The sequence below is a fragment of the Benincasa hispida genome, chromosome 7 (genome assembly GCF_027475165.1).
Source record: "Benincasa hispida cultivar pf3 chromosome 7, pf3_genome.v1.1, whole genome shotgun sequence".
Lineage (NCBI taxonomy): Eukaryota > Viridiplantae > Streptophyta > Magnoliopsida > Cucurbitales > Cucurbitaceae > Benincasa > Benincasa hispida.
The window spans coordinates 13,461,822-13,489,569 of NC_143484.1; the positions used below are offsets into that span (position 1 = coordinate 13,461,822).

At 38.9% G+C, this 27,748-nt stretch overlaps 1 protein-coding gene across 3 annotated transcripts; it reads right to left on the reverse strand.

Annotated features, from left to right (window-relative positions):
• Positions 1 to 314: 314 nt before the first annotated feature.
• On the reverse strand, positions 315 to 27,576 carry CYCJ18 (cyclin J18). 3 transcript variants are annotated; one of them, XM_039037360.2, is made up of 9 exons: positions 27,419 to 27,576; positions 27,153 to 27,229; positions 25,988 to 26,090; positions 25,811 to 25,909; positions 25,710 to 25,727; positions 25,564 to 25,634; positions 25,326 to 25,452; positions 25,192 to 25,252; positions 315 to 650 (listed from the first exon to the last, which is right to left on the reverse strand). In XM_039037360.2, exons 1-9 carry the CDS (start codon positions 27,482 to 27,484, stop codon positions 577 to 579), a joined length of 696 nt encoding a protein of 231 aa, XP_038893288.1. In that variant the 5' UTR covers positions 27,485 to 27,576; the 3' UTR covers positions 315 to 576. The 3 variants fall into 3 exon arrangements, with proteins under 3 accessions (XP_038893288.1, XP_038893287.1, XP_038893289.1); XM_039037359.2 differs by having other exon boundaries at positions 315 to 655; XM_039037361.2 differs by lacking the exon at positions 315 to 650 and adding an exon at positions 13,906 to 14,331.
• Positions 27,577 to 27,748: the final 172 nt, after the last annotated feature.

Consider the following 27,748-nt stretch of genomic DNA (forward strand, 5'->3'; position numbering starts at 1 on the left):
GAAACAAATCAATATCTCAATGTTTGTTAAACAAAGAGAAGAAAAAACGAAAATGAGAGTGAAATTCAAACTTCCTATTGAAGTAGATACACAAATGTTGTATAAGAACTGTGATACAACAAATATGATACTAAAATTGTGACACAAAATATGGTACACAAAATTTTAATACATAAAATATTGATACTCAATACATGGTAGCTCAAACCCTTATATAGGACAAGGATATGAACTTAATTAATACTACTAACTTATAATTTAAAACAATATTAAAAATAGAAACTCACAAAAAAAAAAAAAGAAAAACTTAAAAATAACAAACAACTTAAATCTTAGATCTAACATTTACTTAGACATCTGAAAATAAATATAACAATAAATTTAAGAAATTTAAAACTTGAAATTTAATGAAAAAAACCTCAAATCTCAAAAACTTTGAAAGCCACAATGCAGTTAGTTTAGTTCCTCCCTAGCAGAAACTTCTACAAACAAGCCAAAAAATGGCACGAAGAACAACAGAACTTACATTTCATGATGAGCTGCTCTCTTATCAAGCCTTTGATGTTTCTCTATCAATCAGTCTCTAAAACGTGAAGTAGAATGTCTCTGACTTGATGTACAATATCGTCTTCTTTGAATGGTGTTACAAACTGGACTGATTATACGAGTTCATTGAATTACGAATTAGTTTCTATAATTCTGTAATGTACCTCCTAGATAAGAATATTAATATTGGAGTATTAAGGGTTATAAGGGTGTTAGATAGAGAGTTAGTTACTAAATCTTGTTACAAATGAGTAAGTGAAGGTAGGCATTTTGTGGAGTGATCTAAGGCTTGAGTTAGCATACTCGAGAGGGAGGTTTCAAGTGCCTTCATACTTGGTTTATCTTGTAGTTATTTGATTCCAATTAGAAAGCATCCTAACAATTTCATGGCACTTCACTGCTCATAACACAACTTAAGCACTTCACTCAACAACATACAACAACGGAGTAAATTAAACTACCAGTAGGTCATGTATTTCATTATATCTGGTCATCACTAATTCGCTATTTAGATTCTCCGATCTAAGAGAAAGGAAGAAGATGATGATAGATTCACTAGTAAGATTCTTAGATCTAAGAAAAAGGAAGAAGGTGATGACTGATGGTTGAAGGAATCAAATTCTTCAGCAAAAACATGTGAACGCGTATGCCAGTAAAATTCATTTTGGAAAAGTGTGAAAAACAGAGAAAATCATAATATACAAGATAAACATACAATAAACATGTTTCTGAATGCAGAGATGATAAGACTTACCTTGAAGACTTTCTTCATCAATTTCTTCTTCGCAATCTCACAAACAGCCACCAATGCCCAATACAGTCACAAATAGGACACTATCACTTGGGCTTCTTTACTATCCTCCGGACAAGAATTAAGATGGTGGGATGCATTTTGAAAGGGAAGAGTATAGAGAAATTCTTTTATGTAAAAAAATTTAAAAGAAAATTCTTTTTGGTACAGAGAATTTAAAGAGAAGAATTGCCCAAAGAAATTTTCTTTTAGCACACTCTTTGCCAAATTCTCAATAACAAGATATTAAGGGAGCGATGTTGGAGGGAAAGTTACCACTCCCCACCACTAACACCGTGGGAGTTATTCTCATTTATTTGATTTACATATATATCTAATCAAATTTAATATTTAATTATATCAATAATATTAATTAATTAATAATTAAATATCGAATATTTAATTTTATTTGAATCATAATCAAATTATATTGTCTCACATAACCAAATGTTTTAATATAAATCTCATTGACATTAATTTTTTTAAATCTATAGTTTTATAAGAATCTCATTCATAAAATTAATATTTGAATCTTATTCAAATATTTATATCTCTCATATAATAAAGTATAACTTTAAATCTTATTCTAAATTAATTTTATATTATAATGTATCTATATACATTATATTAATTGTATCTAATATAATTAATTCCCTTATTTAATTTAAACAATTCAAATTAATCTAAAATTAAACTATTCTTATTTTACCCTTAGCAAGCTAGCAAGAAACTTAATGGATCTACAGATTATAAGCTCCAATAATATGAGATTAATTAAATAAACTCTGTAATTAAATTAATAACATTTATTAACTGCAAGTCACCCCAATAAAAACCTATAACTTCTTTGCACTGTAGATATATTTCTGTATCCACTGATATAAGCAATCAACATTGCTCGTAGTTACAACTCGATCACATTACCGTTTTATCCATATAATTATATCTAATTCCTTAGGTGCAACTAATAAACAAACAGTTTATAGTCCAACGATGAACTAATCCCTCTCATAGTGAGAGAGTGAGGTTTCAATGTTCAAGACCCTGAATCAACCGTTAAGGGATCAATTTGTGTACTTACTAAAGACAGGACGAAGTGAATTCCATCTTGTGTAACTCAAAATGGTAGACATATTGAGTCGCAAATCTGACCATTCTCATCCATACATATCAAAGGGTTGTCTTTATAGACAGAAGTTCATAGTTCACTTAGGATTAAGATCGAGTCACTTATGGTCATCCTATGAAATGCTAATCTCTTCAATTAACAGTGTTATGAAGAGAGACTAATTCTTTCACGGTTCGATCTTATATAAACTAGGCAAGCATCGAGTAAACATTAAGTAAGCATTGAGTAAAAACCATGCATGATCAAGGAAAGGATCATGCATCGAGTATGTGTGAGCGAGGAAAGGATCAGGCATTGAGTATCATCGAGTAATTTCCAAAATATCATTGAGTAAAGGCCATTATGCATCGAGTAAAGGCCATCGTGCATAGCGTAAAGGCTATTGTGCATCGAGTAAGGGCCAGACGCAAACGAGGAAGCGCTTGGTTGTGTGCAAGGATGGACGTAAGGCGCTAAACGCAGGGGCGCTGGGCGTGCGTTGAGGCGTTGACTGATGGGCTAGGCAATGTCAAAGACAATGCGATGAGGCTAGAAGCTATGTGATGAGGCTGTGAGTTATGTAATGAGGCTGGGAGTTATGCGATAAGACTAAGTTGATGCGTGTAAAAGGCCTTAGGCAAAGGGCTTGTGCAAGTGTTGTCACGCATAGGCTTATCTAAGGTGAGCCTTGTTATGCGTTAATAAGTTCCTACTAAGTGTTGATGGAAGCTAACTATGCATTGATTTGGGCATGGAAGGGTGAGGGCATGCGGCAAAGCTTGTCCATGTGCCTAAGAAGTTGAGGTTAGTTGATCACATTAGGAGGGCAAACCAAGGCCTATGTGTTGGTACCATGCGATGGCTAGGACATTTGAGGTTAAAAAGGGCTTCACGGGCGCTTGTGGCAAGAGTAGCTTAGGCGTGGAGTTGGCATTGGTGGTGGCATGCGATGAAGAGGATGCGATGGCCATGGTACTAGTTGAAACGCATGCACCAAGGGTAAGCCATACGTGAGAGTGAGCGGCCAAGAAAAGGCTTGCATTGGACTTAAGATTAGCATGGCGTAAAGAGAGCCAAGCGATGGTTAAGCCATGCGATCAAGTGGGCATGCGACCATTTGGTAAGGCTATGCATTGACAAGAGGAGACTTAGAGAGTAAGGTTGAGTTAGCAACTCATCCGGACATGTGGCTAAACCAAGTAAAGTTTGAGTTTAACCTAGGAGGAGGTGGTTGCATATTAGGACATGCAAGAATGACCTATGCGTTGGACAAAATAGGGGGAAGACAACTTAAATTCATGTAAGCAGGAGGTGAAAAGTGTTAAGTGTTGGACATTGCATGGAGATGACAACTTAGATTTTCATGCAATACAAGTGTCAAGTGTTTGGGAGCTTGAGGATGATGAGGATGGTCTCCTAAAGGCCTATATATAGCACCCCAAGGCTTCATTTCAGTTCATGACACAAATTCCATTCAAAGAAAGTTAGGAAGAGTGATTGAGGTCAAGTTTGGAGAAGGCCTTACGTTGATCATGAAGAGCATGCATTGACAGCAAGACCATGTGTTGATAAAAAGATAGAAGGTGCAGGTGCTGTCTGGGCATTGAGGGCATACTCTAACACCAAGTTCAAACGAGGAGTTCTCCCGAACTACTCGTGAAAATCAGGTGATTCTTGAGCCAAAATCTCATAAATTGAGTGTAGTTTATATAAGAGGGGGGCTATAAGAAAATTCTAAGACAAAGGCTGTCAAAATTGAAGGAAACTAAGAGGTGTTCACAGAATCGGGGACAGTCGGGCAAGGTGGAGGAATCTTGAGATTCTGAGCTCTTGCGGTGGAGTTTGAAGCTCAAATTTTAAGGTAAGTAATTAAGATATTCCTAAACATATTTGTAGAAGGAAGTGTCTCAAAATAAGGTCTGGAATAATGAGTAATTTGAGCTTTAAATGAATTTGGAAATTAGGGTTCAAAGAGGAAACCAAGGGAAACCAGGAACTTGGAAAGAGAGAGGATTCCGGCAAAACACTATGAGTGACTTTAAATGCTTTAAATGTTTTACAAAAGTTTCATGAATGATTTAGAAAATCCATGTTTACTGAAAACTTTTCATGTTAACTAGTTTTTAATAAGTTTTCCTAAGTAATGCATATCTCTAATATTATGAACATATGATGATGTATGAAGCTACCAAGTATATTTAAGCTATGCACTTTAAGGATCAAGAGTATGCATCAATAAGAGATGCCTTAAGAGAGCTAAGTTTTAGTAAAGGGGGGAATGTTTCCTTAAGATGTTGGAATAGCTTAGTACTGAAGGACCAGAGATGAAGTTGCTAGAGTTAGGTTCTAGATATAAGTCTTGACGCAATGTTCCCTTAGGAAGTATAGGTAGCTGAGTACTGAAGGACCAGAGATGAAGGTACTAGAACTAGTTTTGTACTGAAGGACTAGATGTGAAGGTACAGGAGACGAGTCTAGATATGAGTCTTGATGATAGGATCTGGTCTACATGCACGTAGGACAAGAAGGACTAGGTGAGGTGATGGACAAAGGTGACACACCTTAACCTAGGTTAGCATGAGGTAAGGTGATGGACAAAGGTGTCACACCTTAATCTGGGTTAGTATGAGGAAGACTAGGTAGAGGGTAGTGGACAAACGCGAAACACTTTAACCTAAAATAGTAAGGAGAGTTAGACAAGAGGGTTCATTCTCTCAACTAAATAGTAAAGCAGTTAAGTACAATAGAGAGCAGACAAGAGGGATCACTCTTAGATAGGAGTATAAGAAATGGAAGTTGCAAAAAGGTCACTCTCAACTAAGGAATAGTCTAGTCATGTACAGATATGGTTTGATATGTTATAATGTTTAATGTGAATGCTGTTTAATTAAGTTTCTGCTTCCAGTTAAAGCTTTCAATTCTATTATCAGTTTTATGGAATACTTATGTTTTACAAGTTAGTCACTCACTGGGCTTCTAGCTCATGAATTTTTCAAAATGTTTTCCCCTTAGGTAGCGAAAGAAAGGAGTTCCAGGGTGCTGTTATGGTCAAGGTCTGCCACGCCACAGCCACAGCCACATTTTCGAATTTAAGTTGTTATTGTAAATATTTGTAGTTAAGTTTAGAGATTGTATAAATGTTATACTATTTGTAATAAAATAAGTTTAGCCAAAAAGTTGTTGTTTATTTATTTGACTTAAAGTTTAGTACGCGAAAAAAGTTCAAATGAGCAGTAGGCATTACAAAAGGGTGGTATCTGTCGTCCTCACGTCTCCTTCCGAGTTCGAGAGGTAGGCTCGGGAGGGGACATGACATGAAGGATAGAGATGAAAGATCCCGAAGAGGCGCGTTACGCTTCTTGGAAGGCATTGTAAGGTGCGCGCCTTCTTCATGCAGCTCGTTTTTCCAAGGCGAGGCACCATCGTTGCACTTATGCCTAGGCGCGCGCCCAAGTGCACCTTTCAAAACACTACTCACAACTAAAGTATTTGGGGATCACTTAGAGAGTCTGGGCCTAAGGGACATGTATCAGTAATAACCTTAATCCTGAGTGAGTTATGAATTGTTGTCTATGAGGGCAGTCCTTTGATCTGTATGGGTGAGGTCAAATTCACCGACTCAATATGTCTGCCATTTTGGAAATTTGTCCAAGTAGAGAGTTGAGAACATAACTACACAAAATGGAATTCACTCATTCTCGTCTTTAGGGTAAGCAGATTTATTTCTCCCTTAAGGGTTGACTTCAGTTCTTGAATAATGAGGTCTCATTCTCTCACTGGCCCGATGGATTAGTTTATAGTTAGACTATAAATTGTTAGAGGGATCAATGAAACTTTAGGAGTTAGATGTAATTATAGGGAGAAAGGGTAATTTGACCCAGTTGTAATTATGAGCAACCCTTATTGTTGATTAGTTATATCAGTGGACACAGAAATATATCTACCATGCGAAGAGTGCAGTTGGATCTTTAGTGGAATGACCTACAATTAATGAATATTGATTAATTTAATTAAAGAGTTTAATTAATTAATCTCATATCATTGAAGTTTCTAATATGTAGGTCCAGTCTCCTGACTAGCTTGCTAAGGGTAAAACTGAAATTATTTAACTTTGGATTACTTTGAATTGTTCAAATTAAATAAAGGAATTAATTCTATTAGATACAATTAACATAATGTATATAGATACATGATAATATAAAGTTAATTTAGAATAAGATTCAAAACTATACTTTATTATATGGGAGAAATAAATATTTGAATAAGATTTAAATGTTAATTATATGAATATAAAACTATAGATTAAAAAAAATTAATACGAATGAGATTCATATTAAAATTTAGGTTATGTGTGAGAATATTATTTGAATATGATTCAAATGAAATTAAATATTTGACATTTAATTATTAGTTATTATTATTATTGATTTAATTACATATTAAATTGGATTTTATATATATTTAAATCAAATAAAAAGAGAATAACTCTCAAAGGAAGTTATTCTACGAGGGGAGTGGTAACTCCCTCTCCAACCAACTCACTATCTTAATATTTTGTTATTGAGAATTTGGCGGAGAGTGTGTTAAAAGAAAATTACAAATTCTCTCTACCAAAAAGAATTCACTTAAAGATTTTACAGAAAAGAATTTCTCTGTAATACTCTTCTCTTCCAAAAAGGATCCCATCATCCTAATTATTATTCGGAGAATAGCAAGGAAACCGGTGTCCTATATATGACTGTACGGGGCATTTGTTGCTCTACATGAGATTGCGAAGAAGAAATTGTGGAAGAAAGTCTTCAAGGATAAGTCTTCTCATCTCTACATTTAAAAGCATGTTTATCATGTATATTATGAATCTCTGTTTTTCATATTTTTTCAAAATGAATTTCATTGACACATGCGTTCACGTACTTTTACTGAAGAATTCAATTCCTACTATGTTAGTCATAATTTGGAGCACATAAGTTATAACATTCAACACTGAATTGAAATATGGAACAAAGAAAGTTAGAAGTGGTTCAGACAAGTCGGACATCTTGAATTTCAAACTCATGCAGAAGAGAGGCATCAATCAAAGTTCATCTTAGATATACAATGAGATGGGAATTATATTTCCTTCCTTCAATTCTTAGAAAAAGGGACATTTTAGTGGATTTTTTAGCCTTTCGCCCTTTTTATACCTTTTACTAGCTATATCAGTATGCAAACTATATGGAACATTGAAAAGAAGGAAAACGCAAAAACATTGTGCGTGAATATGAAACGACTTAAATGTTTAATGTTTAGGTAAATAATATTGAGTTATTATTGTTGAAAGTAGGATTTTTAACCTAGGAGCATTTAAGTAATTGTCTTCATCCCTAGGGTTTTCTACTGTCTATTTATTCGCTATGTTCCCTTGTATTCAGTGTATCAATTCAATAATAAGAAAAAGATCTATATCGTGGTTTTTCTCCCTGTTCTAGGGTTTCCACGTAAGTTGTGTGTTGTTCTTGTTTTTCTCCTTTTCTCTTTTATATTTCATCATGGTATCAGAGCATGGCAACGAAACCCTAGCCGTCATCGACGAGAATCAACCGCAGACTTCTTCAGCAGCCTCTATAGGAACCGACGGAGCTCCAAACGTTGACATCAAAGCAGCTATTCAAGCGGCTGTGAAGGAATACCTCCAAGTCGCCCTACCACAGCTAATTCCAGCTGCCACTGCCCTCCAGCCGCCGTCGATGGAGGAACGATTCAGCCCAGCCGAGGTGTTCCAGCTGCTACGCGAGGGAGAGCTGACCGCTTCAGTCTAGATCGGAGCTGCGTTCAACGATCAGAGAAGGGCGATCACACCCAGCTGAGTTGGTGGATCACTGTAGATGGGAGCGCCGTTCGACAGCTAAGGACTTCTAATGGCGCCGAGCCGCGCCGGTGGGTTATTGTCGAGTCTCTCTTCTGTGCCGTTCGCGCCGCTCGTGCCAATCGCACCCAGCCCGATCGATCCAGTCCCAATCCTCGTGCGCCAAGCCGAGCCGACGATCATCTGCAGCCTCCGTTCGTAATCAACCCAGTCGACAGCTCGAGTCCAGCCCTCACGGCTGGTTCTGTTCCTGTCCAGCCGTCAATAGCTGCGTCCTTTTCAGCTGTGCCCAATCATGGTGGCTCGGCCCAATGTCTTGATGACGTTCAACGACGGTTGGCGTACCTCTAACAACAAATTTTAGACTTGGAAACAGCTCTTGGCATGAACCCTCAACCAGTCAACACGGAGAATCCGGTAAATTCGTTCTCTATTGTGCCCAATGCAACTTATTTATCTGGTTCAATGGGAAATTCTACAGGATTCCTCGTGGAAAAAAAATTAAATGGCAAAAATTATTTCTCCTGGTCCAAATCAGTCAGAATGGACTTAGAGGGACGACACAAATTTGGGTACTTGACAGGAGAGATTCCGAAGCCTATCCCGAATAATCCTTAAGAACGGATCTGGAAAAAGGAAGATTCATTATTACGTTCTATTCTCAATAATAGTATGGAACCACAGATTGGCAGACTATTATTGTATGCTGCAACTACCAAAGATATCTGGGAGACGACACGAGATCTGTATTCAAAGCGATAGAATGCATCTCGGCTATACACACTACACAAGTAGGTCCATGAGTGCAAACAAGGGACCATGGATGTCACATCCTATTTTAATAAACTGTCATTGTTTTGACAAGAGATGAACCTATGTCGAGAGATTGTCTGGAATTGTGCGCAAGATGGGGCTCAATACCTAAAACTTGAAGAAGCCGACCGCGTGCATGTTTTCTTGGTAGGATTGAACTCTAAATTTGATAATGTTCGAAGTCGCATATTGGGCCAACGACCTACCCCCTCTCTTAGAGAAGTTTGCTCGAGATACAACCGGATGAGGATAGGTCGTATGCTATGAATAACCCTGTTACTGTTACAACTGATGTAGTGACTTTTGTTACAAAGTCGCCGAGTGCCGATGGTGATAAAAATCCCCTCTTGTTTATGAGCATTGTAAGAAGCCATGACATACAAAGGATCGTGCTGGAAGTTGCATGGGAGACCCTCGAACAGCTGGCGGCGACAGTCTCATGACAAATCAAACACTAGTCGTGATCTCGTAAGTGACTTAGTTAATGAAAATACACAACATCAATCCTTAGCTAACAATAAGAACAATTTGAGTGTGGTTGGGGTGAGTGCTATTACACAATTAGGTACATTTCCCTCCTTTGGCCTTATTAGCATTAATGGCAAGAAACCCTGGATTGTAGATTCAAGGGCCATAGATCATCTTACCAGTTATTCAGATCTGTTTATTTCATACTGCCCGAGTGCAAGGAATGAATGTATTAGAATTGCAGACGGATCCTTTGCCCCGGTTGTAGGGAAAGGTCATACCTCCCCGTTTAACGGTTTAATACTGCGTGATACTCTGCATGTGCCTAAGATCTCATATAACCTTTTATATGTCAGTAAAATTACGAGGGATCTGAATTGCAATGCAATTTTCTCACCAGACTTTGTTTTGTTTTAGGATCTAAAATCGAGGATGACGATTGGCACTGCCTGACACATAGGGGGCTCTACTTCCTTTCTGACGACACTTATTCTAGGGATGATCATAGAACTGGTTTTATATCTTAAAATTTTTCTACTTCCGAGGATGACTTTATGTTATGACATTCTCATTTAGGACATCCAAAATTTCAATATATGAAGTATTTGTTTCCCCATTTATTTCGCAATGTTAGTATAGCCTCTTTAAATTGTGATGTGTGTATTCGAGCCAAACAAAGTCGTGTTCCTTTTCATTCTCAGCCTTATAAGCCTTCTAGTCTTTCACCCTAATTCATAGTGATGTCTGGGGCCCTTCACCAACTACCACCTCCACTGGAAAACATTGGTTCGTCACCTTTATAGACGACCACACTCGTCTTACTTGGGTCTTCTTACTCATTGATAAGTCTATGGTGTCATCCGTCTTCCAACAATTCTATACAACTGTTGAAACTCAGTTCAATGCAAAGATTGGAATTTTGAGGAGTGATAATGGGCGAGAGTTCTTTAACACCTCTATCCGAGACTTCCTTGTGTCTAAGGGGATTGTCCACCAAAGCTTGTGTGCCTGTATCTCCCAACAAAATGGAGTAGCCGAGCGTAAAAATCGTCATCTGGTGGAAATCGCCCAGTCCTTAATGTTGTCTGCCACTCTTCCTTCCTACATTTGGGGGGATACCATTCTTATTGTTGCCCACCTCATTAACCACATGCCCTCTTGTGTCCTTAACTTTCATAATCCCTTGGACCTATTCAAAGAATCTTATTCGACCATTCGCTTAATCTCTGATGTTCCCCTCCAGGTTTTCGGCTGCGTTGCTTTTGTTCATTCCCATGGCCCAAATCGCACAAAATTCACTCTACGTGCTCAGAAACATGTCTTGGTTGGGTATCCCCTCCACCAACATGGGTATAAGTGCTACCATCCGTCTTCTCGTAAGTATTTCGTCTCCCTGGACATTACCTTCCTCGAAGATAAACCTTTCTTTCCCGTTAGTCCTCTTCAGGGGGAGAGCTTGAATGAAGAGACTAACTGGTCCTCCTATACTATTCCCTTAGAATCATATAGACTTCCTTTTCAAGTTCCCCATTCAAGAATGCATTTTTAACATCTAACTGGTGAAGCGGCCAATCTTTATTCACAGCAATAGACAACAACACCTGAATAGTATTGAGCCCCATCTTGCACACAATTCCAGACACTCTCTCGACATAGGTCCATCTCTTGCCAAAACAATGACAGTTTATTAAAATAGGATGTGACATCCATGGTCACTTGTTTACATTCATGGACCTGCTTGTGTAGTGTGTAGAGCCAAAATGCATTTTGTCGCTTTGAGTATAGATCTTGTGCCACCTCCCAGATATCTTTGGCAGTTGCAGCATACAGTAACAGTTTGCCAATCTGTGGTTCCATACTATTAATGAGAACTGAACGTAATAGCAAATCCTCCCCTTTCCAAATCTGTTCTTGAGGATCGCCTGGGATAGACTTCGGAATCTTTCATGTTAAGTACCCAAATTTGTGTCGTCCCTCTAAGGACATTCTAATCGATTGGGACCAGGAGAAATAATTTTGGCCATTTAATTTTTCTCCCACGAGGAATCCTGCAGAATTTTCCATTGAGCCAGATAAATAAGTTGCATTGGGAAAAATAGAAAACGAATTTACCGGATTCTCCATGTTGACTGGTTGAGGGTTCATGCCAAGAGTCGTTTCCAAGTCTAAAATTTGCTGTTGGAGGTATGCCAACCGTCGTCGAACGTCATCAGGGCATTGGGCCAAGCCGCCATGATTGGGCGCGGTTGAAAAGGATGCAGCTATTGATGGCTGGACAGGAACAGACGCAGTCGTGAGGGCTTGACTCGAGCTGCCGGCTAGGTTGATCACGAATGGAGGCTGCAGGTGATTGTCAGCTTGACTCGGCGCACGAGGAGGTAGTGACTGGATCGATCGAGCTGGGTACAATCGGCATGAGCGGTGTGGAAGAGAGACTTGGCAGCAACCAACCGGCGAGGCTCAACGCGATCGGAAGTCCCTGGCTATCGAACGACGCTCCCGTTTGTAGTGATCCACCGGCTCGGATGGGTGCGATCGCCTTTCTCTGATTGTCGAACGCGGCTCCGGTTTGGACTGAAGCGGCCGACTCTCCCTCGCGTAGTGGCTAGAACACCTCAACTGGGTTGAATCGTTCCTCCATCGATGGCGGCTGGAGGGCAGCAGCGGCTGGAATTAGCTGTGGTAGGGCGGCTTGGAGGTATTCCTTCACATCTGCTTGAATAGCTGCTTTGATGTCAATGCTTGGAGCTCCGTCGATTGCAATAGAGGCTGTTGAAAAAGTCTGTGGTTGATTCTCGTCGATGATGCCTAGGGTTTCATCACCATGCTCTGATACCATGATGAAATATAGAAGAGAAAAGGAGAAAATTGAGAATATACAGTTTACGTGGAAACCCTAGAACAGGGAGAAAAACCACGATATAGATCTTTTTCTTATTATTGAATTAATACACTGAATTCAAGGGAGCAGAGCGAATAAATTGACAGTAGGAAGCCCTAGAGATGAAGACAATTACTTAACTAACTAGTCCTCCTATGCTGTTCCCTTAGAATCAGCCCTTATTCCTCCTCCCAGCTCTGAAAATGTCTGTCCGATCCTTCCTACCAATTAGATTCCGTGGATAACCTACTATAGAAAGAATCTTAGAAAGGAAGTAGTGCCACCTGTTGAACCGCCGACTCCGGTCCATGAGTCAGACCTTGCATCAGGTCCAGGTACGTGTATTCCTGAAACTAATGATGTTGATATGTGTACGGAGATTGACAAATGCAAAGAGGATAAGGATGAAGGAAGTGGCAATATCGAAAATGTGACAGATGAGGAGACAATTGAGAATGATAGTAGTATGAAAAATATGCCAGCAAATGGTAATGATACTAGAACAGTTGGTGATGATGTGGAGGATATCGCTGAAATCCCTGATATGCAGATGACCAATCATGGTGTGAAACCTAGAGAATTGGAAAATCATGATGCGTCTTTCGACCTTCCTATAGCCCTAAGATAGGTACTCGTTCATGCACGAAGTATTCTATGCACAGCTACATGACATACAGTAATCTGTCACCCGGGTTTAAAGCTCTCACTACCAGCTTGGACACTGTCATGGTCCCGAGCAACATACGTGTAGCAATGGAGAGTCCTAAATGAAGATCTGCTGTTATGGAAGAAATGAGGGCTCTTGAGAAAAATGAAACTTAGGAACATGTGGTTTTGCCTGAAGGACATAGGACGGTTGGATGCAAATGGGTGTTCACCGTAAAGTACAAGTCAGATGGGACGATTGACCGGTATAAGGCCAGACTTGTTGCTAAAGGCTTCACTCAGACCTTCGGAGTAGATTACTCTGAAACGTTCTCTCCCATGGCCAAGCTCAACACTATTCGGGTGTTGTTGTCTATTGCTGTGAATAAAGATTGGTCGCTTCACCGGTTAGATGTCAAGAATGCATTCTTAAATGGGGAACTTGAAGAGGAAGTCTATATGAGTCCCCCCCGGGTTCGAGAGTCGGTTCAAACACAGGGTATGCAGACTGAGGAAGTCTTTATACGGGTTGAAACAATCTCGAAGAGCCTGGTTTGACAGATTCACCACATTTGTTAAAGCACAGGGATATAAACAAGTGCACTCAGATCACACACTGTTTACGAAAAAGTCAGGCTCAGTGAAGATTTCAGTCCTCATAGTGTACGTTGACGATATTGTTCTGTCTGGAGACAATGAAGTTGAAATTACGAGGCTTAAAACAAAAATGGCCAAAGAGTTTGAGATTAAAGACCTCGGTAAGCTGAGATACTTCCTTGGAATGGAAGTGGCCCGATCAAAAGAAAGTATTTCAATGTCGCAACAGAAATATACACTGAACTTACTCAAAGAAACTGGCGTGACTGGTTGTAAACCAGTTGACACACCCGTGGAGTATAATGTAAAGCTCGGTGATACAAATAACAAAATTCTTGTTAACAAGGAAAGGTATCAACGATTAGTTGGGAAGTTAATCTACTTATCCCACACAAGACCCGATATTTCATATGCAATGAGTGTTGTAAGTCAGTTTATGCAGGCTCCCTATGAGGAACATATGACTGTTGTTGAACGTATCCTTCGGTACTTGAAGGAGACTCCTGGTAAGGGCCTGATGTTCAGAAAGTCCAATAAAAGGTCTATCGAAGCGTATACCGACTCTGACTGGGCAGCTCTGTTGTTGATAGAAAGTCGACATCTGGGTACTGCACCTTCGTCTAGGGTAATCTAGTCACCTGGCAAAGTAAGAAATAAGGGGTTATTGCCAGGAGTAGCGCTGAGGCTGAATATAGGGCCATGAGCTTAAGGATTTGTGAAGAAATCTGGCTGAAGAAAGTGTTGTCTGATCTTCACCAAGATAGTGAGTCTTAAATGAAATTGTTTTGTGATAATAAAGCAGCAATAACTATCGCAAACAATCCAGTCCAACATGACAGAACCAAACATATAGAAATTGACAAACACTTCATCAAAGAGAGACTGGATAGTGGAAGCATTTGCATTACCTATATTCCTTCAAATCAACAAGTGATAGATGTGCTCACCAAGGGGTTACTTAGACCAAGTTTTTATTATTGTATCAGCAAGTTAGGCCTTAATGATATTTATGCCCCAACTTGAAGGGGAGTGTTGAAAGTAAGATTTTTAACCTAGGGGCATTTAAGTAATTGTCTTCATCCCTAAGGCTCCTTACTGTCTATTTATTCGCTCTGTTCCCTTGTATTCAGTTTATCAATTCAATAATAAGAAAAAGATCTATATCATGGTTTTTCTCCCTATTCTAGGGTTTCCACGTAAGCTGTGTGTTGTTCTTTATCATGGTTGTATTCAGTGTATCAATTTAATAATAAGAAAAAGATCTATATCATGGTTTTTCTCCCTGTTCTAGGGTTTCCACGTAAGCTGTGTGTCGTTCTCGTTTTTCTCCTTTTATCTTCTATATTTCATCAATTATTCTAATTTTTTTAGTGGACTGTGCATTTCAGTGAAGTATATAAATGTCACAGAGTAAAAACTCACTATACTTTCCTTTCACTCCCTCGTAGTCAACCTACTCTTTACTTGGGACACTCAAGACAATACTAAAGAATGCAATGCACTTGGACAAAACACAACAAAAATGGCCAAGGGGGGAGTTCCTCAATTTTAATTTTTCCTTTTCTTTCAAAACTTACCAGACAAGAAAAATGTTGCGTGAGCCTTCCGCAAGTTAAAGCTACACTTTTTATAGTACAATCTTTCCACCTATGTCCCCCACTTCTAGGATGGTTAGAGAGATGCAATGGTCCACTAAACCTATTTTTAGTAAACCATAACTTCCATCCCTAATTTTAGCCTCAAATATTTCATGCACTTCAAATTTTCGATTTTTAGGAATTTTCCCTATTCTCCCAATTCTTTAGGCTACTTTTTTTTAGGCTAGTTGATTTAGGGAGTAAGGCTACTTGCTCTCTACCCCCAAAATGCCTCCACTAAAGTTTTACATCTTCTTCTACTAACACTGTGCTCATTGAGCTTCTAAATATCGTGGAGTGGTCATGAGTGCCCATTTGTGCTCATGTTTCCTCATGCACTACATGCTATCTGTGGTTGAGCTCAGTTGAACTGGTAGTGTGCTCTAAAGAGGAAGAGTTAGCCTAAATAAGAGCTACACGAATAGATGATTATTTAAGGAGAGACTCAATGGTACTTGACTCAAGGGGAGGATGGTTGGAGAGTGTGACCAAAGTCTCATATTGGCTAAAGAAGGGGAAGATCATTAGATATATAACTATACAAGTGAGGACAACTATCTCTATTCGCGTGAGGCCTTTTCAGTGATTCAAAAAGCAAAATCATGAGGGTTTATACCTAAAGTGGACAATATCATATACCAATGTAGAGATACAATGAGGGTTTTTGTCTATAACAAGTGGTATTAAACATAGGTTGGCTTAATAGTAGGTAGCTAGGTTTCCCAAATCCTATGTTTAGGAAATGAACAACTGGGCAGAGTGCCAAACTTTGCAATTCGGAATAAGACCTACCACATTCTTTTGATGTAATTATGGAAATTGGTACCAAAGGGAGACGAATGGGACCATCAGGATCTAGGTGGTGCCATTACTTGCAAAAGGGCTTGGTAGATGACCAAGATGGTTTAAGAAGTTAGTCACATCACTTCTAAAACTTTGTTGGTGACTCATGTCTCCTACAATGTTGCTCCTAAAGATCATCAATCGAGAGACAAAGAAGCCTTCATGGAAGCATTCTAAGCGCTCAAGGCTGGGACTACCAAAACGCGATTCTTCAATGAAGTGGCCTATTTCTTGAGAGGATAGTGAAGTTTTGAAAGTAACGTATCTTAAATTGAAGGGTGGGACATTTGATTCAAGAAATGTGTTAGGCCTCATCCCCTCATAATTTATCAATATAAGAGAAGAGGCAAAAAGAACTTATCCAAGGAGGCAACTTAGTTATTTGGAGTAAGGGACCTCAATGAAAATGTTGAGTTGGAACCAAAGAGAATTTATCGTGTGGTTTGCAAAGTAGTATAAGAGTTGAGTCATATTTTGATATTTTTTTTTTATGCTTTTTGGTTTTCAAGTTCCTTCTCGAGAGTGTGAGGAAGAATTGTATTTCCTTGAGGCAAACTATCATTTACATTTCAATGAAATTGTGAGGAAAAATCTATTAGACCCTCGATTATTAAAATATATAAGAGAAGGGGTAGAAGAGAAATTACACCAAAGATTACAAATGAGGAAGGGAATAATCATGAAAGGGAAATAACCGTATGGAAAGAAGGAGGGAAAAATCAAGAAAAAGAGAAATAACCGTATGGAGAGAGGGAGGGACCACTGAGGTGTTATAAAACCCAATTAAGGAAGAAGGAAGGGGCCGAACCTATTTTGGGGAAAAGCTAAAGTAGCTTTTGGAAAGGAGAGATCGGCAACCCTCTCGAATTGGCTGGATTTCTGTTATTTTGTTTTATTTTTTTTAACTCCTTGAATCACTGTAAGGAGATTTCCTATTGTACTTTTTTGTTTTTGTCAGTGTTCTGGCCTTATTGGTTATTTCTTATATTAATACTACTATATTAGAGCTCGAGACTCTGTTCTTTGTCCTGGTTGTTGGGTTTGTTGAGTGCAGGAATTAGATACCTAACAAATTGGTATCAGAGCCCTAAAATCCTGGGACGAACAAGGAAAATGACACAGAAAAAATAGAGAAGAGGATGGAGGCGAACGAGAAAAGAAATCACTAGCATGAAGGATATGGTTTTGGGCCTTTGTAAAAGTATAGAAAACTTACCGAGGAGGTGAGGGAGAACGACTTGATCTGGAGGGGTAGTGAGTCTAGTGTTACTGATGGATCTAGGCTCAAGATGAAGGGAAAATGGATGAAGTTGATTCAAGTCAGAGTCAGGGAGCGGGAGGATAGGACAAGAGAAAATACAAACGTCAAGAGATGTCAGTTTTCGCAGGGGAAAATCTCGAATCCTGAGTGCATAGAGCAAAACACTATTTTGAAATACATGAATTGAGTAATGCTGAGAAGGTGAAGGTGGTGGTCGTCAGCTTTGCTCCCATACGAGGTCGACTGGTTTAAGTGGAGCCACAATCGTCGATCGATATCGACATGGGATGAGTTAAAGAAAAGGATGTTCAAGCATTTTCATCCGACGGCCGAAGGAAGTTTGGGAGCAAGGCTGCTCCGAATCAAACAAAAGGGAAGTTATGTAGACCATATGAAGAAATTTGTGACATACTCAGCGCCGTTACCAAAGATGGCGGAGAGCGTGCTTACGGATGCATTTTTTAATGGACTTGAGCCATCTCTGTAGGCCAAGGTCAAAAGTAGACACCTGGTGGGCCTGGATGAGTGTATGAAGGAAGCCCAGTTAGTCAACAATTGAAACTTGGCACTAAAGTTGGCATTGAGCGATTTAGGAATTATTGGGCCTTCAAAAGGCGAAGCCCAAGCCCAAAGTGCGAATAGATCAAATAATCATACAACCAAACCAAACCCTAAAGGATCAGATATGGGATCGACGAGACATGTATCAATTTCGATCAAGGAAAATTTTGTGAAGAAGGAACCACCAGTAAAATGATTGTTGGACAGTGTGTGAACGGCTGGAGAAGGGATTATGTTTCCGGTGCAATGATAAGTATTCGCAAGGCCACGTTGTAAGGTCAGGGATAATCGAGAACTAATGTCATTCATCACGAACGAAGACGAGGAGGGCAAAGAAAACGAAACAAAAAAAATCGAAGCAGAGGAAACACCAGAACTAGATTCGATTAAGATTGTGGAAGATGCAAAAATTTCCTTACGTTCAATGATAGGGTTTCTCAAGAGAGGAACGATGAAATTGAAGGGAACGATAAAGGGAAAAGAAGTTGTTGTATTGATCAATTGTGGTGCAACCCACATTTTTGTCAATCAAATATTGATAGACGAACTGAAGCTTACAACAACAACCACTGCAAAATATGGCATTACTATAGGCAATGGGAAAAATATCTAAGAAATTAGAGAAGAGCTAACAAGTTGCTGGCAACCGAGGAAACAATGGCATTGTTGTCCAAGAGCATTGAGAGACTGAACATCCAAGTAGAACAACAACAATGAACCTTTGATGATATACGAAAGGTTTTGGCCACACTGCCCATGGAAATAGCAAAACACGATCTTTGAATTCCACAGTGGTTGAGGACTCGAGTCGAAAGATGAAATCAGGGGACTAATCAAGCGGTCTGCACCAAATAGAGGAAGAAACCAACAAGACCAAGCTTAAAAAGAAGTTTTAAGATGAAGGAGGTGACTAGAGTAAATTTAAGAAATTGGAGATGTTGGTTTTTAGAGGTGTGGATTCAAATTCTTGGCTTGAATTGAGGGAACTGAGATTACTTGTTGTGCATGTGTCCGATGAAGAATTGGAGTTGCACAAAGAAGTTGAAATAAGAGAAGAGACGCTGGAATTGAATATGTTGACATTGGATGAAGAAACATCGCCGATTGCCGAACTTTTTGTGAATTCGGTTGTGGGATTGACAAACCCTCAAACAATGAAGATTAAAGGGGAGGTCAAAGGAGAATCGGTGGTGGTATTAGTTGACTGTGGAGCTACCCATAACTTCATATTAGAAGGATTAGCGAATCGTCTGTAGTTGGAAATCACGGAAACAAAAAATTACGGAGTAGTTTTGGGGTTGGGAACCGCAGTGCGGGGTAAGGGAGTATGCAAGAATGTGGAAATGAGGTTGGGTGATTGGAAGGTGAATGATAGCTTCCTGCTGCTAGAGTTTGTTGATTTGATTTTGGGGATGCAGTGGTTACATTCTTTGGGGAAAACAAAGGTTGATTGGCGGAATCTCACAATGGCATTTGCTCATGAGGGTCGAAAGATTACTTTGCAGGGGGATCCAAGTCTGACGAAGGCAAGAATCAGTTTGAAATGTATGGTGAAAACCTAGGAGGCTAAAGATCAAGGATTATTAGTTGAATGTAGAATGATAAGTGGAGATGAGTCTACGACAGAGCATGGGGGAAGCGAGGAAGCCAACTCAATACCAGAATCTCTTTCAATCCTGTTAAACAAGTTTCAGGACATATTTGAATGGCCAGAGGAGTTGCCCTCTCATCGGAGTATAGAGCATCATATTCACTTGAAGGAAGGAACCAGTCCACTAAATATTCATCCATACAGATATGCATAGCATCAGAAGGCTGAGATGGAGAAATTGGTCGAAGAAATGTTAGATTCGGACATCATTAGATCAAGCACCAACCCCTACTCTAGCCCTGTGTGGATTACCGTGCTCTCAACACTGCCACCATTCCAGACAAATTTCCAATTCTTGTGGTGGAAGAACTTTTTGACGAATTAAATGGAGCTGCTCTCTTCTCTAAGTTGGATTTGAAGTCAGACTATCATCAAATAAGGACGAATCCGCAGGATGTTGAGAAGACTGCCTTCCGGACACATGAAGGCCATTATGAATTTTTTGTAATGCCTTTCGATTTAACTAATGCACCTTCCATATTTCAAGCACTGATGAATAATATATTCAGGCCTTACTTACGCCATTTTGTGTTAGTATTCTTTGATGATATACTTGTGTATAGTAGAAATCTAGGAGAGCATTTGCAGCATCTAGAAGTGGTATTATCAGTATTAAGGGAACATGAACTTTATGCTAATAAGAAGAAGTGTCAGTTTGCAAAAGATAGAGTGGAATATTTAGGGCATATCATTTCAAAGCAAGGGGTGGAGGTCAATCCGGAGAAGGTGAGGGCAATGTTGGAGTGGCCGATGCCTAAAACAATGAAGGAGGTGTGGGGGTTCTTGGGATTGTCTGGCTATTACCGAAGGTTCGTACAAAACTATGGCAGTATAGCGGCTACTTTGACACATATTGTGAAAGGAGGAACTTTTCAATGGATAGAGGATGCTCAGTATGCTTTTGAGAAGCTTAAAACTACTATGATAACACTACCCATGTTAGTTACCTGATTTCAGCATACCCTTTGAGGTAGAGACCGATGCTTCGAGGTATGGCATAGGTGCGGTGCTAGTGTAGTAGAGATGACAGGTAGCTTTTTACAACCATACTCTATCATTGAGAGACCATGCGAAACAGGTATATGAGAGGGAGTTGTTAACCGTTGTCATGGTCGTGCAGAGATGGGACCTTATTTGTTAGGAAGACGATTTGTCATCAAAACGGATCAGAAAGCATTGAAGTTTTTACTTGAACAGAGGACGATATAGCCGCAACATCAAAAATGGGTAGCTAAATTGCTTGGTTATGATTTTGAAGTAGTCTATCGTCTCGGATTAGAGAATGGGGTCGTGGATGCACTATCCAGAGTGAAGATGGAGGCTCATTTGGCCCAGTTATCGGCCCCTACTTTAATTGATAGGGCTGTAATTCAGAAGGAAGTAGAGCAAGATGATCGGTTACAAAGAATTAAAGGCCGAGTACTGAGGAAGGAGGATAGAGTACAAAATTTTTCTCTCCATCAGAGCGTGCTGAAGTATAAAGGGAGGTTAGTACTTTCCAATACCTCGTCTTTGATACCTACAATCTTGCATACATATCATGACTCTGTGTTTGGTGGCCACTTGGGATTCCTGAGGACATACAAGAGAATATCTGGAGAGCTGTATTGGGAAGGAATGAAGAGAGCTATTAAGAAGTATGTGGAAAAATGTGTGGTTTGCCAGAAGAATAAATTGATGAACTTGTCACCAGCAGGGTTATTAATGCCACTCCCTATTCCTGATGTTGTATGGGCTGACATATCGATGGATTTCATTGAAGGATTACCTTAGGCCAAGGGGTATGATGTGATTTTAGTGGTAGTCGATAGATTGAGCAAGTATGCTCATTTCTTGCCTTCAAAACATCCTCTGAACGTTGATGTTGTAGCAAATGTATTTTGTAGAGAAGTAATAAAGATGCACGGGGTGTCGAAGTCAATTGTCTCGGACCGAGACAAGGTGTTTGTGAGTCACTTCTGATAGGAGTTGTTCCGGCTGTCGGGTACTAAGCTCTATCGCAGCACAACATATCATCCTCAGTCGTCAGACAGAAGTGGTAAACCGTAGTGTGGAAATGTATTTTGAGGTGCTTCTGTGGGGAGTGTCCTGAAGAATGGATTAACTAGTTGCATTGGGCGGAATACTGATATAATACTACGTATAATGCTTCCACTGGCTTTTCCCCTTTTCAGATTGTGTATAGACGTCAACCCCCAGTGTTGATTTACTATGGGGATGATTGCACTGTGAATGCGACTTTGGACCAACAAATGCGAGACCGGGATGCTGCACTGAGAGTACGTAAGGAGTATTTGAGGGTGGCTCAAGAGAAAAAGAAGAAGTTTGCAGATAGGAAATGACGGGATATAGAATTTCAAGTTGGGGATTGGGTATGGCTGAAGTTGTGTCCCTATCGCCAAATTTCAGTTCGGCAAAAGCGGTATGTGAAATTATCTCCCAAGTATTATGTCACACCCAAGTATTATGGGCCATATCAGGTGATTGACATGGTGGGATTAGTAGCTTACAAGTTAGAGCTTCCATCAACAGTGTTGATCCATCTAGTTTTTCATGTGTCGCAACTCAAAAAGGTGGTTGGATAGCCAGAGGGAAAATCATCTGTCGATCCTTTAGTCAATGAAAATCATACTTGGCTACCTGAACCAAAGGTTGTATGGAGTTCTCGACCAGGGTTGTCACATCGAGGACGTGAAGTTTTGGTGAAGTGGAAAGGACTGCCAGAGCATAAGGCAACTTGGGAGGTATTGGATGATTTCCATAATCAATTTCCAGAATTTTACCTTGAGGACAAGGTAAAGGTGGAGGGGTAATGATAGGCCTCCAATTATACTGCAATATCAAAGAAGAAAGAATAGAGAAAATTGGCGATTGAGTCGGTTAAGGAGGTTAGGGACCACAGCTAAACTACTTTCAATTCTGTTGAGGGAAGTTGGGGTTTAAAAGAAGAAAGAAACGAAAAGAGAAGGCATAGAAGATTGAATATCTTGAGTAAGGGAAGTGAGCTCTCGAGGGTGGGAGTTCGAGAAAGTCTATCGTGTAGAATCAGTCGAGGAGTGCCGCTCATCGCCTACTTCATCTACTAGGTGATCGTGTAGAAGAGCTTTAGCGATCATGTAGTGTTGTTAAGCGATCGCGTAGTGTATATAAGCGATCGTATAGCGTTAGTAAGTGATCATGTAGAGTTTGTAAGCAATCGTGTAGTGAATGTAAATGATCGTTTAGTGTTTGTAAGCGATCGCGTAGCAATAGTAAGCGATCGTATAGTTGTTGAATTGACACTCATCGTTTAATAAAGAGCAAGTTCATCGTTTAGTAGTTATGTTGTGCGATTGTGTCAACTCACTTAATCGATAAATATCTTTTAAAAGATCAGTTTCCTATCACTTTTTTGCGACGATAAGTATTCCCAAATCCGTAAACTCACTAATTCTAAGAAATTAACTGTATTTGTGATTAGTTTTTAGGAAGTAGGGCTAGACTGGTATTGGTCTAAAAGAGGAAAGGGAATCATTTAAGGATTTGAAAATGAAGCTACTTGAGCAATTCCAATTGCCTCGCAAGGCACCGTGTGTGGTCAGCTCTTGAAAATAAAACATGAGACCACCATTGAAGCTTATCGAAACTTGTTTGACAAGTTAGTGGAGCCTTTATCGCATTTAACCAATGAGGTTCTGGAGAAATACCTTCGTGAACAGGTTGGATCCTATAATTATATATGAGGTGGAAATGTTGGGAGCCTGTTGGGCTAGCAAGCATCTGAATAGCCCAGGGGGAAGAAGACTGTGAGTTGACTTGGGCTGAGGCCAGTCACGAAGCCAGAATGGAGGTAAAGCCCAAGTACTTAGCCCTAAATAAAAAGGATAGCACAAAGCAAACAGAGACTATTCTGATGCACACAATCACTTTGAGAGAGGCAACTGTGCTAAGGGCCAAATGGGATGGTTTGATGTGACAATTGACGAATGTTGAGTTCCAATCGCAAAAGGAAAAAAGGGTGTTTTTGGTGCGAAGAAACATATACAGTGGGTCATCGGTGTAAGGCAAAGGAGTCGAGAGAACTCGAACATTGAATGTTTATGGTCATACTAACATCGAATTCTTCTTAGATATTGATTGGGCAGGATCTAAGGAAGAATAAAGATCGACCTCAAGATATTTATATTTTGTATTTGTTGGTGGTATGGTATTTTGGTTTCTTAAAAGAGTAAGAAGCAAAAATGTGGTATCAAGTTCAAGTGTTGAATCAGGATATAAAGCAATGACAGTCTATTGTGAACTTGTTTGGATATATCAACTTCGTATTGAATTCGAAATTGATATCACAACACCAACCAAATTATAGTGTGATAATCAAGGACCCTTCACTTGCATCTAATACAATATTTTATGAGAGGACTAAACACAACCATTTTGTACATGAGAAAATTTAGCAAGGATTGACATCCATCGACTATGTGAAGACCGGAGAACAGTTAGGAGATATCTTCATAAAAGTGTTGAACTTAGCACATATTGATTATCTCTATAACGAATTGGGAGTGGTTAACATGTATGCTCTAACTTGAAGGGTAGTATTATAATGCTAATATTAGTATTACTATATCATTGTAAATATCCTTGTCATATTGTCCTTTCCTGTCTTTTAACCTTCTCTTACTTAGGTTACTCTAGTATACTTGTATATACATAAATCTTCGGTGAATGGAATAATATAATTTTGATTCTCTTAAACCTTAGTGTATACCGTTTGTTAAACCCTTAGTCTTGAGGCATGTGGCTAGGCTTGGCGACCCTTGCATGAGCCAATGGCACGATGTGTGAGACGACACACTAGAGAACAAAGACAAGGCCAAGCGGTGAAAAAAATGTATAGAGGAGACGCATACCTTAGGGGAACGCAGATGGGTGGCCAACATCCTCACGACCAGAAAGATGACACAGCAAGCATACACTAGCAAGCGTGAGTGAATGCGCAACACCCAGGGGTCAAACGTTGGTTATGTTTGGGGCATGCATCTAGGTGGAATTTGGTTGAGTGCTGGTGGAATAGGAACTCTAATGAAAGCACTTGGAGTGGGGAGCAAGATTCCAAGTCAAAACATCCCTCAAGGATAGGAAGAAGACTTGGGCAAAGAATAAAATGGGCAAAGTCAAAAGACTTGGTGCTCAAATTTCAGGAAGTAGGTTTACTAAATGTAGATAGTCTGACCTTGTATTCACCAACCTCCCTAGAAATCTGGAGATTTTAGCGGAGAGATTGTCGTACGAAATGGGAGAGCTCCAACTTGTATAAGCATCTCACTCACACAATAGTTCTCTTGTGTAGTGAGCTGTCAGAGGAAAGGAAAATTTTGGTGAATCCTACTGTTGGCTAATTGTGTGGTTGTTTGTTCGTTGTGCTTGCATTCTTCTGAGAGTAGTCTTAAGGAACTTGGGCATAAGTAGACGGACAAAGGTGCGAGTAAAAGCTATTTTTGTTTTTACTTTCAAAGTTCTATCCATGCTTAACAAAAAGGGGAGATGAATTGTAAATGCAACTTACCCCAGGGAATAACTGGAAATTCCCATTCTTGAACTGGAACAGTGATGAGATATGAAGCAACCTACACACATGAGGGGGAGAGGGAGTTAATGAATAATTAGAAACGTTCTGATTTCATTCCTAAAAATACGTACCAAGATGGCAGCAGCTAAAGAATAAGGAGAACTGTAAAACACAGATGTCTCCTCTTTTTCATATAGTAGATCCATTACGTCCATGCATGCTTCCCAGTTCACAAGCTCCCCAACTTTTGCTACTTTCCTGAATTTAGTACCAGGAAGATAAAAACTAAAAAGAAGCCAAGAACAATCCGATGGCAATTATCCAAGACTAAATGACAGTCGATTTGGGAGAGTTAGCAAAAAATCTTACTTCAATTGAATAAGAAGTTCCTCAAGAAATATAAAAGTGATATTCGCAGTACCAATCTCGAACTTCAATATCTATAGAAGATAAACATATATCATCTGGACCCAACTAGAATGAGGTAAGAAACATCTTTGGATCATGAGCAATACCTGCATGAATAGGACCTCCTACAGAACTTTCATCATCAGTAGGTAGGGATATGACTGCAAGAGAAAGAAATTCTAAAACCACTATGGAAACAGCAACTTACTGCATCCAATAAATCCCGTGTCATGAAGTGTTGTTCTTTAATCATCTTATCCCCAAAAGACTTCAGAAGTTTTATAGAAAGAGGATGAGAAGTGTGCAACTGCAAAAAAATTAGTATAGTTGTATTCATGAAAAAGTAAGGCACTAATCTTCAGAAGGAGGAGAAAGAAGAACCAACTTTGCTAGATATCCATAAGGAAGCAAGTGCAAATAACTGCAAATTGCTTTCTGTGATTGGTTGCAGAAGCCAATATCTTGAGTCATTGCTGCAGGTGGTGAATCTTTTGAAGCAAATAGCAATGCTTAAAAGGTGAGTATGACTTTTGGATGGCAACTCTAACCAATCAAAAGTACTTAAATCTTCCCAGCATTTCGTTAGAAAATCAAAGGTGATCTTGAGAAGTCTAAAATGCTAAAAAGTACTAAAAAGTGCTTTCAGAAGAAGCAGTTAGTGCATATTTATGAATGATTTTTTTTTTTTCATTTTTTAAAATGGAAACAAAAAATTTCATAGATATGAAGTGCTCCAAAATACAAGATCTCCAAATAGAAGACAAACACAACAACTGAAGACCACAGGCCAAAAAGAAACTAAGGGAGATAGTCCCTTAAGAAACTAAGAGACAAACTGAACCAAGACAAATCAGGCCAAACATAGAGAAACATCAAACCAAAAAACTAACAAGAATGAACCGCAAAAGATAAAAAACCTCTAAAAAAAGGTTTGGGAGTGATTTTTTTTAACGGTGAAAATCACTTTTTCATGTTTAAAATTACTCCAAAACACACTTTTAATCACTTAAAATCAATTCAATGTTTAATTTTACACTTTTAATCACTTTCTTCATACTACTAAAATTCATTTTGAATAATTTAAAGCATGTTTTGAGTGATATTGAAAATGACAAAAATGATTTTAACTATTTTAGAATTACTCGCCTTGAATTAGTATACTTCCAAACATGCTTAGAAAAGCAACAAAACACTATTTTTCAAACTCCTAATAGAGATGGAAAATTTTCATTAGACAAATGCTAGGTAAAATTATCACTAGATAAGCAGCAATCTTCTCAAAAGCAAAGCCAGAGGCGTTCAAAGAAATATATAATTTCTCCAAATTGTTAATCAGGAAATGATAACAATTCCAAACCTAATTCAAACAACAGTAACATTCATAACATTAAACCAACGACACTAGTAGAATCGAACAATAGTGCTCCGTTCGATGATGCCCTTCACATTCCTATAACCATATTATGCACGCATTAAACTAGATACTACTTATTCATCTAAATGGTTCCAAAAATCGAATGCGTCAAGAACTAGAAAGTGCTAAAAATTACCCAGAAAGCGATCGGTAGAATCTATCAGCGAAAAGCGACAACGCAGAATATTTGACGATTGGAGCCACTTCAAGATCCTTGTAAGAAAATAGATTCAAAGCAGAAACAAAAGTAAGTAAAATTAGAACTAGAAATTGGGGAAAAAAGTTTCCAAAAAATTGGAATCTGAAATTTGCTGTACTTCAGCGTTGTATTATGCGAACTTAAAATAAAATTTAAGAAGAAAACAAAGAAGAAAAGATTGTTGAGAGTGAAGGAAGATTCACATGAGCAGATTGAATTAGGAATTTCACGACGCGAATTCTGAGAATCGGTAACTTTCCACTCTCCATCGCTGCCCTGCTTCTTCCCACCAATCTTTTGCTAGTTGCATATGCATGCCAACGTTTACGATGTTACTATCACGATTTGGCATTTTGTGTGTTTTTTTTTATCTTTTTGTTTTTGTGCCTTTCTTTATTTTGAAAAAAAATTCCCTTTTTAGTTCCGAATTTTAAAAAATATATACGTTTCATCTCTGAATTTCTAAAATATATCTTTTCAATCTCGAGTTTTCTTAAAATAAGTTCAGTTGGTCTTTAAATTTTTAAAATATA